The sequence below is a fragment of the Acinonyx jubatus genome, chromosome A2 (assembly GCF_027475565.1).
Source record: "Acinonyx jubatus isolate Ajub_Pintada_27869175 chromosome A2, VMU_Ajub_asm_v1.0, whole genome shotgun sequence".
Taxonomy (NCBI): domain Eukaryota; kingdom Metazoa; phylum Chordata; class Mammalia; order Carnivora; family Felidae; genus Acinonyx; species Acinonyx jubatus.
In genome coordinates, this window is record NC_069383.1 from 119,686,715 (window position 1) to 119,700,818 (window position 14,104).

The 14,104-nt window shown below is 39.2% G+C and overlaps 1 protein-coding gene across 1 annotated transcript in view; it reads right to left on the bottom strand.

The window, feature by feature from the left end:
• Window positions 1-3,969: 3,969 nt before the first annotated feature.
• ARL8B (ADP ribosylation factor like GTPase 8B) overlaps window positions 3,970-14,104 on the bottom strand; it is a 48,992-nt gene continuing 38,857 nt past the window's right edge. The window contains exons 5-7 of the mRNA XM_027042525.2: window positions 12,842-12,909; window positions 11,941-12,011; window positions 3,970-6,076 (exon numbers count right to left, since the gene is read on the bottom strand). Coding sequence (XP_026898326.1) covers window positions 6,027-6,076; window positions 11,941-12,011; window positions 12,842-12,909 — 189 coding nt within the window. The 3' untranslated portion in view covers window positions 3,970-6,026. The remainder of the gene's footprint in view (window positions 6,077-11,940; window positions 12,012-12,841; window positions 12,910-14,104) is intronic.

Consider the following 14,104-nt stretch of genomic DNA (forward strand, 5'->3'; position numbering starts at 1 on the left):
AATCCAGAAGTTTGTCAACACACTCTGCTGACTGACAAGACACGGGGGACAGGAACTAGAACTAAAAAGTGGCCCATCCCCTATAAAGGGCAGATTGACTACTCCTGGCATAAAGACAAATGCATTTACCCTCTGACCCAGTCATGGTTATGTGAATTACTGCAAAAGTCCACGATTCACTGCAGTACTGGTTACATAAGCAAAATGTTATAAACAGCCCAAATGTCTATCAACAGGGGACCATTAGGTAAACTGGAATCTGTAACAGTGAAAACCACATACACAATGAATTAGGAACCATGGTGCTGTGAAGGAGAATTGGGACCTCTCTCTCTATTGATACAGAAAGATCGCCAGGTAAGTGTAAGTGGAAAAAAGCCATGTTCAAATCAGTATGCCACCTTCAATGTAAGAAAGGGATTTAAATAAATAATAAAAAAAAAAGCGCATACATATTTCTACTTGCTTTTATTTTGTATAAGGAAAACACTAGAAAAATAAATATGAAAGTGATATAAGGGGCACCTGGGTGGCTCAGTCGGTTAAGTGTCTGACTTCGGCTTGGGTCATGATCTCGCGGTTTGTGGGTTCGAGCCCTGCCTTGGGCTCTGTGCTGACAGCTCAGAGCCTTGAGCTTGCTTCAGATTCTGTGTCTCCGTCTCTCTTCCCCTTCCCTGTTCGCACTCTGTCTCTATCTCAAAATAAACAAACATTAAAAAAAAATTTTTTTTAAAGAAAGTGATTCAAGGATTACCTGTAAGGCCAGAGTGGTGGTTGAAGGGCAGTTCGTTACTCAGTCATGGGTGGAACCAAGAGTTCATTTTTTTTAGGTATTTTCAATTGTTGAATCATGTAGCTCACCTATTAAAAATCATTTAAAGGGTGCCTCGGTCGGTTAAGCGTCCGACTTCGCTCAGGTCATGATCTCACGGTCCATGGGTTCGAGACCCGCGTCGGGCTCTGGGCTGACAGCTCAGAGCCTGGAGCCTGTTTCGCATTCTGTGTCTCCCTCTTTCTCTGACCCTCCCCTATTCATGCTCTCTCTCTCTCTCTGTCTCAAAAATAAATAAATGTTAAAAAAAAAAATTAAAGAAAAATCATTTAAAAAAATAATAAAGCGGACCTAGGAAGTGGTAAGCTTCCTTTCCGCACCTGTTCTAACTACTAAATCACTAAATCCAATGCAGTGATTATCCATCAAGAACTAATGTTCACCATCCATGTGCCATGCCCCACGCTTTAGGTAACTGATGTTTACAGAGAAAGTGGAAATCATAAAAATTCTTAACCTTCTTTTAAGGGTGAGAGCTTGTGCTTTCCATCAGTTAGTGGTATGATAAACGTGAACAATTTCTTTTTCCTTACAAAATGATACAAATAGAAAAAGGAGTTACCTAATTCATATACTGGGTAGCAGCAGATACAAATGATGCACTTTTAATATGTAGAAAGAAGACACACATTGTGTGATATAGATTGTACAAAACTGAGGGTAGGCCAAAGCTGTAGATTATCTAAAAGCTGGTTGAAGGAGACACCGTAACGGGCAATCTATTAATGTTCCACCTCCTATATTCAAAAGGGAATACGCTGGCTTTGTTGTTTTTTTTCCCCTCTCACTACTTTGAAAAGAAGTATTTTCTTAACTGTTCCAGTTTTCCCCAAGCTCCAAATAAATTCTAGCAGAACCCAGCAACACAGCAGTTATAAAGTGTTAAACATTAGCTCTAAAAGTTTGCCCCCGAGTTTGTAGTAGATATGTATTTTTCCACACTGTATACCAGAATAAACATTTTTCTGCAGTCTCGGAGAAAAGCTTTAAAATTTTTAAATGGCTTTCAAAATATAAGCCCCTATGTTTTACAGCATTTCCTTCAAACAAAATCTAAGTTACTGTATCATTCTATAAAATGTCTGTGATCTCTAGCCCTTAAATGTGTTAAAGTGATAAAATGTAAATATTTGTGCTTTTGGATTATTTGCAAGCTGAATAACATGCAAAGTTAACATATTCACTCGGGCGAATAGGCCTTTTCATCTTTCTTCTCTGCTGTTTTACCACCATCCACTTCTCTTGGCTGTAGAACCATAGTCTGTTAGGAGAAATTATATTAGAAATCTTCTACATTTCATTTTATAGATGGGAAAACTACAGAGCCAGAAGGGATTCAGCAACTCATCACACAATCAGTTAATAAAAACAAAAGAACCCATATTCTCAAATGTCAATCCAGCACTTGTGACAGAGTCAAACTGTATTAGCATTTTCAACTGACAAATTATTTCCCTGCCTCATCCCTTGACCTGCAAGCCCCCATAAAACGAAGTTAAAGTAGATTTCCCCCTCTGATTCCTGCTAGGAAATCTGCATCACCTAAGTTACCAGCTGCCTTGCATACCAGCTGCCTTGCGGTTTTAAAACAGAATTACCTTACTGAAGAGAGAGCTTGTTAATGAAATGGAATAATGAATGACTACTGCCGTTGCTTAGATTAAGGAACTTCCCATTGCCATCTATCATGTCAATGACTTGCTTCTGTTTCCCTAAGAACATTCAAGAGGCAGCAATTACAAAAGCGCCCATTTTTATTAATAGCTGAGTTTTAAACAGAAATTGTGTGGAGGCTATTTACTAATCAACAGGAAACACCTGCAGTGGCCCCCACATTTGTAGATGTACAAGCTGAAGGGAAGTTGGTAAGGCTAGTGTTTGCTTTACGGTCTTCCTTTTCAAGTATGTTCACAGGCATGCACGTTGTTGAGGGCATATTTAAAGTTTTTTAAGAGAAAAAAACATCTTGAATACTAAACATGCTGGTTTCCCCACAATGGAATTTTTAAAGTATTTGGCCAATTCGATGTTACATTATAATGCTGACTATGGTAAATTCAGACTTTCACTCCAGTTTTCAATCTGCCAGACCCTGAGAGGTTGGAATTACCAAATCAACAGGATTTCAGTGTAACTGGATCTTGTATGGATAGAATTACACAAGGCAATTAATTCCTCAGTCAAAACAATGAATACTAAAGTAGCCACAGCCCAATACATCCAATTTACTTGACGAATCAAAGGGACAGATTTTTGTAAGTCTCAATTTTTGAAAGCAGATATCAACTTGAAAATCAAGGATACAGGAAGCTAAACTTATATCCTCCCTGCACCCCTACCCACTGGCCCCAGGGACACACACACTCCTTCAAAAATCACTTTGGTAGGAGGGTGGTGAGAAGAGGGCAGGTGAACAGCCTAACTCAATCTCTCCACCAATCCCCTACAAAAACTGAATCTGGATATCCTCGAAATTTCTGTCCTAGAAATGCTGAATCACACCCAATTGGCCAACATGGTTTGACTATCCAGAACAACAGTATGGATATAGGAGAAAAAGCCAGGCTGAACTTTTCTTGAGTAAAACTACATAAAAAATCCCATCTTTGCAGTAGCTTTGAGGAGATAAATGTTCACTTTTATAGTGCAAAAGATAACACACAGGAAAGGAGACCAAATGGCTTTACTTTAAACATGTGCCTTTGTGGGAAAACCGTAACATTTGACATTTAAAATCTTTTCATTCTGGAACTCTAGTCAGTAAGGAGGCATGCCTTGCAACTTCAATTTATTAATAAAGTTTCATTATGATTTTTAAAAAGAATAGATAATAAAATGCTTAACTAGCTCTTGTCACTTGTGAAAGTCTTAAATTTGGTGTATCATGACAGTTTACAGGTAACAGCATCTCCTCCACCCTGCCTCCCCCCGCCAAATCCTAGTATCAATTCTGTGGATATTGTAAAAGTTTACTTCTATGTTAACTAGCCCACAGACCCAGTTCTTTGAGAAATGAGCTGATTTCTTTCTAGCACATTGTCTGTGGACCCTGCTCACGATAACTTTCTTTCTGTCCCCTTCCAAAAACGTCAGCACCTTCCATCAGGATGCACATTTTCAGTTAAAATGGTCAATACAACCCTCAAAATGCAAGTTTATTGAATAAAGCTGAGAAGAGCAGTAAACAGACAAAAAATGCATCACCTAAATTAAAAAATTCACGTATTTACAAAGTTCAGTAACTGTTAAGTTTTCACATGCAGAAGTTAATGCACAGGAAAATGTTGGTAGTAGAGTTTGGATGTCTTGAAATGCTGAAAGCAATGAACAGACACACAAACATATTTAAGGTTTAGCTATAGGTCAAATAACAAACCTATGCGATCCCCACAGAGTCACACTTTCTAATTCCAATTCCTCCTTTTAGGCACAAGCAAATTGCCACATTCTCTGTAATGGTTCACAGTGACCATTAATGGTGTTGAGCTACAGTAGCAAGTTTAAATTTCCCTTCATTTACAGAACCATCCATCCCATCAGGGAAGTATGCAACATGCTTCAAAGAATAGGAACAGAATTTTAAAAGCTGAGATTCTACTCATAAAAATGCGAATGGAGGAAAACAAGGAGTATCTGTGCAACACAGTGCAGTACTTTGTACAGAATATTGTTAAGGCCATGGCAGTCTATAAATTAAAACTGGTATTCATTAAAAGAACTCACTGTTGACTGCACTTCTGAGTGCTCAACATGTCTGGAAATGCACTGTCTACATGAGTGCTGCTTAACAAAAGAAACAAAATCACACACAGTGTGAGGCAACACATAAGCGGGTGTACCATAGAATTTTATCTACTACAGTGGTTTATGTGAATAACAATTTACAAGTGAACCAGTAGTAATATGTCCCTTTGTGTATATGGACATCACTAAACTACAAAACATGTTCGTTTTAAGTTTGTATACATCTCCGTATCATAGAAGCAAACAATCCACAGCATCAGCTCCTCAGTTCCCCGGGTGATTATTAAACAACCTGTAGACGTTGCGCATGATTACATTAGATAGAGCAGGCAGGTCTAGAGTTGTCACAATAATCGAGATGTCTAATGGCACCAGACAAAAGAGTGCCAAACCTTACATCAATAAGAGAGAAAAATAAGAATTTTTATTTCTAAGTATCTATTGTGCTGAAAGTCTATGACTGGATATAAAAAGTCGAGAGTTAGAGTGTCATGCAGCAGCACTGATTTAATGACTGGAGAAAGAAAGAACAAACAGGTGTTTGAACAAAGTCTGACATTCTTAGCACATTTTATTATATTGGCTGGAATGCTCTAAATTCATGAAAGCTTTTGAGAAAATCCTCGATTCCCAACCCTTTAAAAAAGTGTGTTGAACCCAGAAAAAAAAAAAAAAAGAAGAAGAAAAAATAGAGAAGTAATGATCTGGACAGATACACAACAGCATGCCTCAGTTCCTCTCATATTCCCAACTGCTATCTGGTGATGAAGAATTCTCAGAAAGCAGAATGTTTTCTAAACTCATATATGATCTCACCAGTGTAAAGAACCAATTAACAACACTGATCTGGTGCCTTCGCTCACTCTTTGCAGACCATTTTTTAAATTCCTAAGGTGTAATTATACATTTCACATGCATTTGTGAGACAGGTAAACATTATGTTTTTATCCCACATGAGTCAGGCTAAAGGTTTTCTAAATACTGTGTGTGGCACTAGAAACTTCATGCTGTATCAAGTCAGTATCAGTATTAAGCTAATGGACTCTATAACGAAATATCATAGACATTTACCGAAAACCAATATAAAAATCTGGCCCAGAAAGACCAGAACATATATATGCAATTGTCTTGATTTAAGATGGTCACATGTGTTTGGGGTTTTTTGTTTTTTGTTTTTGTTTTTTTTTTTTTAAAAAAAGCTCTACACACTGTTTAAGACAAGTATGTATAAGAAGCTTTTTTGTGTGTGCTGACTTTATCATGACAACTCTAGCTGATTCTTTATGAAGGATTAGGGATACACATCTTCAGCAGTGCACATGAGAAATAAACTCTGAAAAAGGCAATTTCTTGGGATTAGGAAGGACCGTATTCTGGGAAGTACTTCAGAGGAACGGACAATAATTCTAGGATTATAGCCAGGAAGGACTGGATGACTTCAGGAGATGCTTCAGCTTCTTCTAGACTTTGAATGTTGAATAAGCCACTGAAGTGTGATATCTAAAGACGGAAGGAAAAAAATTGAAGGCATTAAGATATCAAAGTTAAGAAACTACTAAACATGAGGGATAATATTTAAAATGCAGCTAATTCAAAACACATGCTGGCCCTGCCCTCTTCTGCTTTTCTGCATCTATACTACTATTCTCCATTACCGAAACATCAAGAGGGCAGTCTAAGGAATTATGAGAGACTCATGAGGTCTCTGTGCTCAGGACAGCTTGTGCCATCTTTTTATTCACTCAAAAATTTACTAACTGCCTTAAGACAAGGTACTATTACATGAAGTGCCAGGAATGCAAAGATATGGGAGAAACCCTCTTTGCCCTCAGGGAGTTTTTAGTGTCAAAGCTGGAAAACAGAGAAGAAATCATTTGGGGTTGGGAGGAGGGTTGCCCAGCAGAATTCCAGGCAAAGGAAACAACAAAAGCAAAAGAATAAACAAAGACATGAACACTGTGGAGATCTGGATGGGTTATATTTGATAAGATGTGGATGAAGCACAGGGATGGGGGAAGGGGCTGCCACTCGTTGCTAAGGCTACAGCAGGAGTTCTCACTTCACCTTCTGGACATTTTGGACTGGGTAATTCTATGCTGGGATGGGAAGAGGGCCTTTCTTGTGCATGGTAGACCATTTTGCAGTATCCATGACCTCTACCACTAGATGCCATTATCACTCCCCCTCCACACTCATAGTTGTGACAGCCAATAATGTCTCCAGATATTGCCAAATGTCCCCTGGGAGCAAAAATGTCCTCAACAAAGAACCACAAACAAGAGGGAGCCAGATATCCTTGTATCTCACTCTAAGGTGCTACTAAGTTTGGGTTTTATTCTCAAGTCAACTGGAAGTTATTGGAGAATTTTAAGCAGAGAACATATATTACTTTATTTTAGCATGCTCAACAATGGCAACAGAGAACTTGGAGAGCTGCTAATACAGATGCCAAATACCACAGCGGGAATAGGAAGTGGAGGAAGGCCTGAAGCAAACAAGTGCTATAGGGATAGAAGAAGGAAATGCAGAATTGACTAACATACAGAATAGAACAAACTGCCTATATGTAGTGGGTGAGAAAGAATATTCTGACTTCAATGAGTTGTGTATGTCATGGAGCTGCTGACAAACACAGTGGCTAAAGAAAGAACAGACTTGAGAATTAAAAGATTAAGAATTTAGCTGTAGGGGCGTCCAGGTGGCTCAGTCGGTTAAGCGTCTGACTCTTGATTTTGGCTCAGATCGTGATCTCATAGCTCATGAGACTGAGCCCCACATCGGGCTCTGCACTGACAGTACAGAGCCTGCTTGAGATTCTCTCTCCCTCTCTCTCTCTCTCTCTCTCTCTCTGCCTGTCCCCTCACTTGTGCTCTCTCAAAATAAATGAACATTAAAAAAAAAAAAAAAAGAATTAAGCTATAAAGCACATCAGGTTTGAGGTGTAAGAAGATAACAGGCATGGAGATGTCCAGCAGGTAGTTTTAGCTCTATGGATCTCAGAAAGGGATGCGGACTGGTAAGGTACCAAAATAGAGGTGGCAGGTGAAGCTATAGTAGCTGAAATTAGCTAAGAAAAGCACTTCGAGTGACAAGAGAAAGCAGCTAAGTCAAACACTGAGTCACTGTCATTGAGTTCTTTAAAATGTGTCATCTATCAAAAGGAGCATTCAATTCTCCAAGCCTGAGAGCTGAGTGCAAATTCAGTTTCCCAGCTAACGTGTGTTACAGAAACTGTACTCCACACACATATAAAGAATAGCCTAGAGCTGAGATCTGAACAAACATGATCTGCTCAGAGTTGTGAAAACAATGATTTAACCTGATTGCTGAACCAGACTGTGCACTTTCAAAGGGGGACAGCAGTATGCAGTAAGAGCAAAGCCATGTTCATTAGAACTGAACGGAAAGAAAGGTAAAACTGAAAGTGAAATGCCTAGTTTTAAATATTTAAGATATTCACTTAAAAAAATCAAAACTTGTGGACACTGGACAGAAGTCATATCCTAAAGACAGATGGATCCTAAAGACTAGATAAAAAGGCAGAAAAGAAATAAGATACTCAGAAAAAGAAGTTATCTTCCATGACAAAAAGGGCCACAAACATGAGACATCTTTGCAAAAATCATGTTCCCAGAAGTAATCTGTTCTATGTGTGGTCTGAGGATACATTACTCAAGTATTTCATATGCCACATTAGGAAGCTGGAAGGAGAATATACAATCCATGTGTACTGAGATACCTTTGGAACAATTTAGTAAATTCACGAATTTGGTTCTAAAATGTTGTAAAAGCTGAAATTAAGGAGGATGTTCTGACTTGATTATCCAAGAAGTCTAATCTAATTCGCTATTTGCATTTCTTGCTCCAAATTCTCATTTACAAACTGCTTATTTGAATCTAGGTAGAGTGGATCCATGTCCTAGGGCTTGATAATGCAAAGTGAAGCCGGAGTTCTACAATCACACACTGGTGTCTCTGGAGCTCTATGACAGACTAGGAAGATCAGCCTCAAATAGCAAAAGTTCTTTCTCATCAGCTCTCCAGCATTTCCTTCCTAAATGAGCTCCCAAGATTTTTTCAAGAAACTATCTGGCTAGTTTGTTAAGGTAATAAAATAAAGGATTTTTTTTCTCCTTTCAATAACTTCTTTTTCCTATTTTATGAAATACTAGAGAGTATTCAAGGTGGTAAAATAGATTTACAGAATAGCACAATGCCCTAAAAATTACGGTTAGTATAGAACAGTGTTTTTCAGCCTCGCCACTACTGCTGACATTTTAGGCTGGTCAATTCTTAGCCGTGGAGACTGTAGCATGTTTAGAATATCTCTGGTCTCTACCCACTATGTGCCAGCATCACAGTCCTCATTATGACAACCAAGTGTCTCACGGTCCGTGAGTTCGAGCCCCGTGTCGGGCTCTGGGCTGATGATGGCCCAGAGCCTGGAGCCTGCTTCCGATTCTGTGTCTCCCTCTCTCTCTGACCCTCCCCCGTTCATGCTCTGCCTCTCTCTGTCTCAAAAATAAATAAACGTTAAAAAAAAAAAAATTAAAAAAAAAAATTTAACAAGAATTCCTCCTAACACGGGGGGGGGGGGGAGGGATTTTTTTTAATAAACTATGTAACCCTAAGTGTTTGAAGAGTCTGCAAATTATCTGAATGCTCACAATATAACAAACCACTTATTCTACCCATTTAATAGAGGAGAGTTTGTGTCCATCACCAACTTATTAGGCTCAAACTGCTTTTAGGTGCTCTTTAAAGGAAACTCAGGGAGGCCTGGCTGGCTCAGTCAGTGGAGTATAGGACTCTTGATCCTGGGGTTGTTAAGTTCAAGCCCCATGTTGGGTGCAGAGATTATTTAAAAATAAAATCTTGGGGTGCCTGGGTGGTTTAGTCAGTAAAGCATCCGACTTCAGCTGGGGCCATGATCTCACGGTTTGTGGGTTCAAGCTCTGCATCGGGCTCTGTGCTGACAGCTCAAAGCCTGGAGCCTGTTTCGGATTCTTTGTTTCCCTCTCTCTCTGCCCCTCCCCTGCTTGCACTGTCTGTCTCTCTCTCTCAAAAATAAATAAACATTAAAAAATAGTATTAATAAAAATAAAATCTTTATGAGGCACCTAGATGGTTTAGTAGGTTAAGCATCTGATTCTTGATTTCAGCTCAGGTCATGAATGCATGGTTCTCGAGACTCAGCCTAGGGTCAGGCTCTGTGCTGACAGCGTAGACCTATTTGGGATTTTCTCTCTCCTTCTCTCACTGCCCCTCTCCCACTCATGCACACATGCTGTCTCTCTGTCTCAAATAAACTCAAAAAAAAAAAAAAAAAGAAAGAAAACCCTCAAAATAAAAAGTAAAATAAGATAAAATAAAAGAGAAAGAAAGCCCAGAATTAGCCAGAAAACTATCAACAATTTGAGCTCATCAGAGCATGTTTGAGAAGGTATGGGGAAAAACTTGATAGACTAGAAATGACTTGGGGAAAAAGTTAACTATGGTAAGAACCAATACATAATGAACAAGGCTAAAGGAAAAAAAAAATCTCAGAATACCTTTTAAACAAAACTTTTTTGGCACTATTTACAAGTGCCAATACAAGTTTTCAGTGTTTTTTTTTTTTTTTTCTTTTTTAATTGGAGGTGTGACTATGGTAAAATGGTCAGAGAGAGATAATGTTTTTGGCTTTGAATATGGAGGAAGGAGCCATGAGCCAAGAAAGCAGGCAGGATCTAAAAGGTGAAAACAAGGCAAGAAAATGGAGTCTCTCCTAGAGTCTCCAGTAAGAGCACAACCTGTCATTTTAGTCCTTGATTTCTAGCTCAGTGAGAACCATGAGAGGCTGCTAATTGACAGTAGCAATAGAAAACTAATACCCCCATGTGACATCCACCATATGTCAAATGTTGTAATGCATTGTCACATTCCCTCTCACAAGAGAGTTTTGAAATTTCTGCCATTATCACCATTTTATAGATGAGTGAAAACTGGAGATCAGGGAGGTTAAGTGCTTTGTCCAAGGCCTGTCAGAAAGTAACTTAGGACCAAGTGTTCTGGCCTGAGGCTGCGTGACTCCAAAGCACATGCTGTCTGTAGCCTACTATGCAGCAATGACGGATAGCCTCATTTTTCTGTACTGACCCACACAGTGATCTTTTTCATCAGTGACCACCAAAACTGAGAAAAGTGAAGGTGCCACAAAATCCCTAGGCTCCTACCCAGCCGCTTCAAGATGCATGCATTGAACTCTCCTTTCATACTTGGGTTGAGCCGGTCATGTCCAGACAAGAACCATGTGACTTAGCGTGAGTAGCTTTTTTCGTGAAGATTATACCTTACCACTGAGTATATTTTATTGCATTGTTAGAGGTCTTTATCTTGTCAAACTCTTCCAGTCCTCTTTCCTTTTTACCTTTGACTCTTTTTACCCATTCCAATATACTTTTATTATTACATAATCTCTCATAAATTAGTTAAGAAACTAAAGTCCAACCAGATATAGGTATTCTTTAAGGACACTGTACTAGATTGAAGAGAGTCCCCTAAAAATTCACACCTACCAGAACTTTAGAATTTATTTGGAAATAGTCTTTGCAGATGTAAGATGAGATCATACTAGATTAAGGTAGGCCCTAATCCAATGATATATGTCTTTATAAGAAAAGAAAATACACACAGAGACACACACAGAGGAGAAGGCTGTGTGAGGCCAGAGACAGAAGCTGGAGTTATGCCATCTCCAAGTCAAAGACTGCAGGCAATCACAAACTAAGAAAAGGCAAGGAAGGATACTCCCCAGCAGCCTTCAGGGCCCTGTGACACCTTGAGTTTGGATGCCTCTCCTCCTGAACTTAAGAAAATAAATTTCTGCTGTTTTAAGCCACCCAGTTTGTGGTACTTTGCTATGGCAATTCTAGAAAATTTATACAGACACTTAATAGATAAAGGGTACTTTTGGCTTATATCTCCAATAGAGTACTGACATATTGCAGTAATATACTGGTTCAATAAATGAACAATTGTTTCAGTGCCTATAGACCAAATAATAGACCAATTTTTGTGAAGTCTTATTTCAAAAACATCATTGTTAAAAAGCACAGCTGGATACTAGCTCGACCAAAATTAATACAATAAATTGATATCACATAATGTTTAACTTCATGTCTATTTCACTTCTTTAAATAGCATAGAGCACATTCAGGATGTGTATTTGCTGTCAAAATATATAATGTCTATTATTTTTCCTGAGGCAAAAACAACAGTACTCTAAAAGGGAAGTCAATTAAACAGAAATGGGGAAAATAAACAGTAGAAAGCATTAAGACACCTTTCCAGTAATACCCATTTCTTCAACAGTCATTTCTTACCTATATTATCCTTTTCTTTGCAAGAAATTGAATAGCAGCAAATTTCTCTATCCTGAATAGCAGACAGGTTCCTATAAGAAGCAGAATTAAGAGAATAAGTCAGTGCCTAAAACAACCATACTTATCACCCTTTGTTCCATTTCCTGGTCTTTTTATACTGAAGAAATTATTTTACCACTAGTGAAATTTTAGAAATTCACTTCTCTGGTGGGCCAAATTTACCATGTTTACCTAAAAACATAGCAATAAGCATTACTAAATAACGGCGCCTGGCTGGCTCAGTCAGAAGAGCATGCAACTCTTGATCCTGGGGTTGTGAGTTCGAGCCTCATGTTGGGTGCAGATATTACTTTAAAATAAAATCCTTAAGGGGCGCCTGGGTAGCTCAGTCAGTTGAGCGCCCCACTCTTGATCTCAGCTCATGTCATGATTCCAGAGTCATGGGATCGAGCCCCATGTCGGGCTCTGTGCTGAGTGTGGAGCCTGCTTAGAATTCTCTCTCTCTATCCTCTCTGCCCCTTCCCCTGTCTCACGTGCTCTCTAAAAACAAAAATTAAAAATTAAATAATAATATAATGATGCTAAACAAAGTAGTGGGCAAAAAAGTGTAATTGAGAACCAAACTTTTTTAAAAACACCATCATTCTTTCTTAAGACATACATTTTTTGGGGGCGCCTGGGTGGCGCAGTCAGTTAAGCGTCCGACTTCAGCCAGGTCACGATCTCGCGGTCCGTGAGTTCGAGCCCCGCGTCAGGCTCTGGGCTGATGGCTCAGAGCCTGGAGCCTGTTTCCGATTCTGTGTCTCCCTCTCTCTCTGCCCCTCCCCCGTTCATGCTCTGTCTCTCTCTGTCCCAAAAATAAATAAAAATAAAAATTTAAAAAAAAAAAAAAAAGACATACATTTTTTCAATTAGCTGTTTTTCGTCCAAGGCATTCGGAAGATCTCTCTTGTTTCCGAGTACTAGTACCTTTAAAAAGAAAAGATATTAACAATAAACTTTTATGTAAGAAAAGGTCACAGAAGCATATGATAGTCATATCTGTGGACATGAAAACTGGAATGGTACCACATGCCATACTATTAAGGCATATTTGTGTTAAGTGGTAGCCTATCTCATTCACTCTGTCATTCAAATCAGCATCCATTTTAACTTCTCCCACACAGATACCCTTAATCCAACATGTGGCTGCCAAATTCTATTTAAAATATTCTAAGTCTTGGGGCACCTGGCTGGCTCAGTTGGTTAAGCATCCAACTTCAGCTCAGGTTGTGATCTTGCAGTTCGGGGGTTTGAGCCCCACATCGGGCTCTTTGCTGCCAGTGAGGTGTCCCTCTCTCTCTCTGCCCCTCTTCAACTGGTACTCTCACTCTCTCAAAAATAAGAAATAAACATTTAAAATATTTTAAGTCTAGGGGCACCCGGATGGTTCAGTTGGTTAAGCATCCAACTTCAGCTCGGGTCATGATCTCATGGTTCCTGAGTTCAAGCCCCACCCACATCAGGCTCTCTGCTGTCAGCCTGTCAGCACAGAGCTCGCTTCAGATCCTCTGTCCCCCTCTCTCTGCTCCTCCCCCACTTGCACTCTCTGAAAAACAAGTAATATTTTAAAAAATAAAAATAAAATAAAATATTCTAAGTCTAGGGACACTTGGGCAGCTCGGTTGGTTGAGTGTCCTGCTCTTGATTTCAGCTCAAGTTATGATCCCAGGGTCATAGGATCAAGCCCCGCAGTGGGCTCCGTGCTGAGCATGGAACCTGCTTGAGATTTTCTCTCTCCCCCTGCCCCTCTCCCCCACTCACACTGTCTCTCTCTAAAATAAAAAATAAAATATTCTAAGTCTAGGGGCTCCTGAGTGGCTCGGTCAGTTAAGTGTCCAACTCTCGATTTTGGCTCATGTTATGACCTCACAATCATGAGATTGAGCCCCAAGGCAGGCTACAAGCTAGGTGTAAAGCCTGTTTAAGATTCTCTCTCTCCCTCTCCCCAACTTGTGCTTTCATGCTTTCTCAAAAAAAAAAAAAAAAAATCTGAGTCTATGGTATGCATTCTGCTATTTCTAAATAAATCTCTACCAACACAACCAAGAGTGGGGGAACAATTTTTTAGCCATTTTTTTGTTAACCATTAATCATATCAACACATAAATAGGCTTTTAAAATT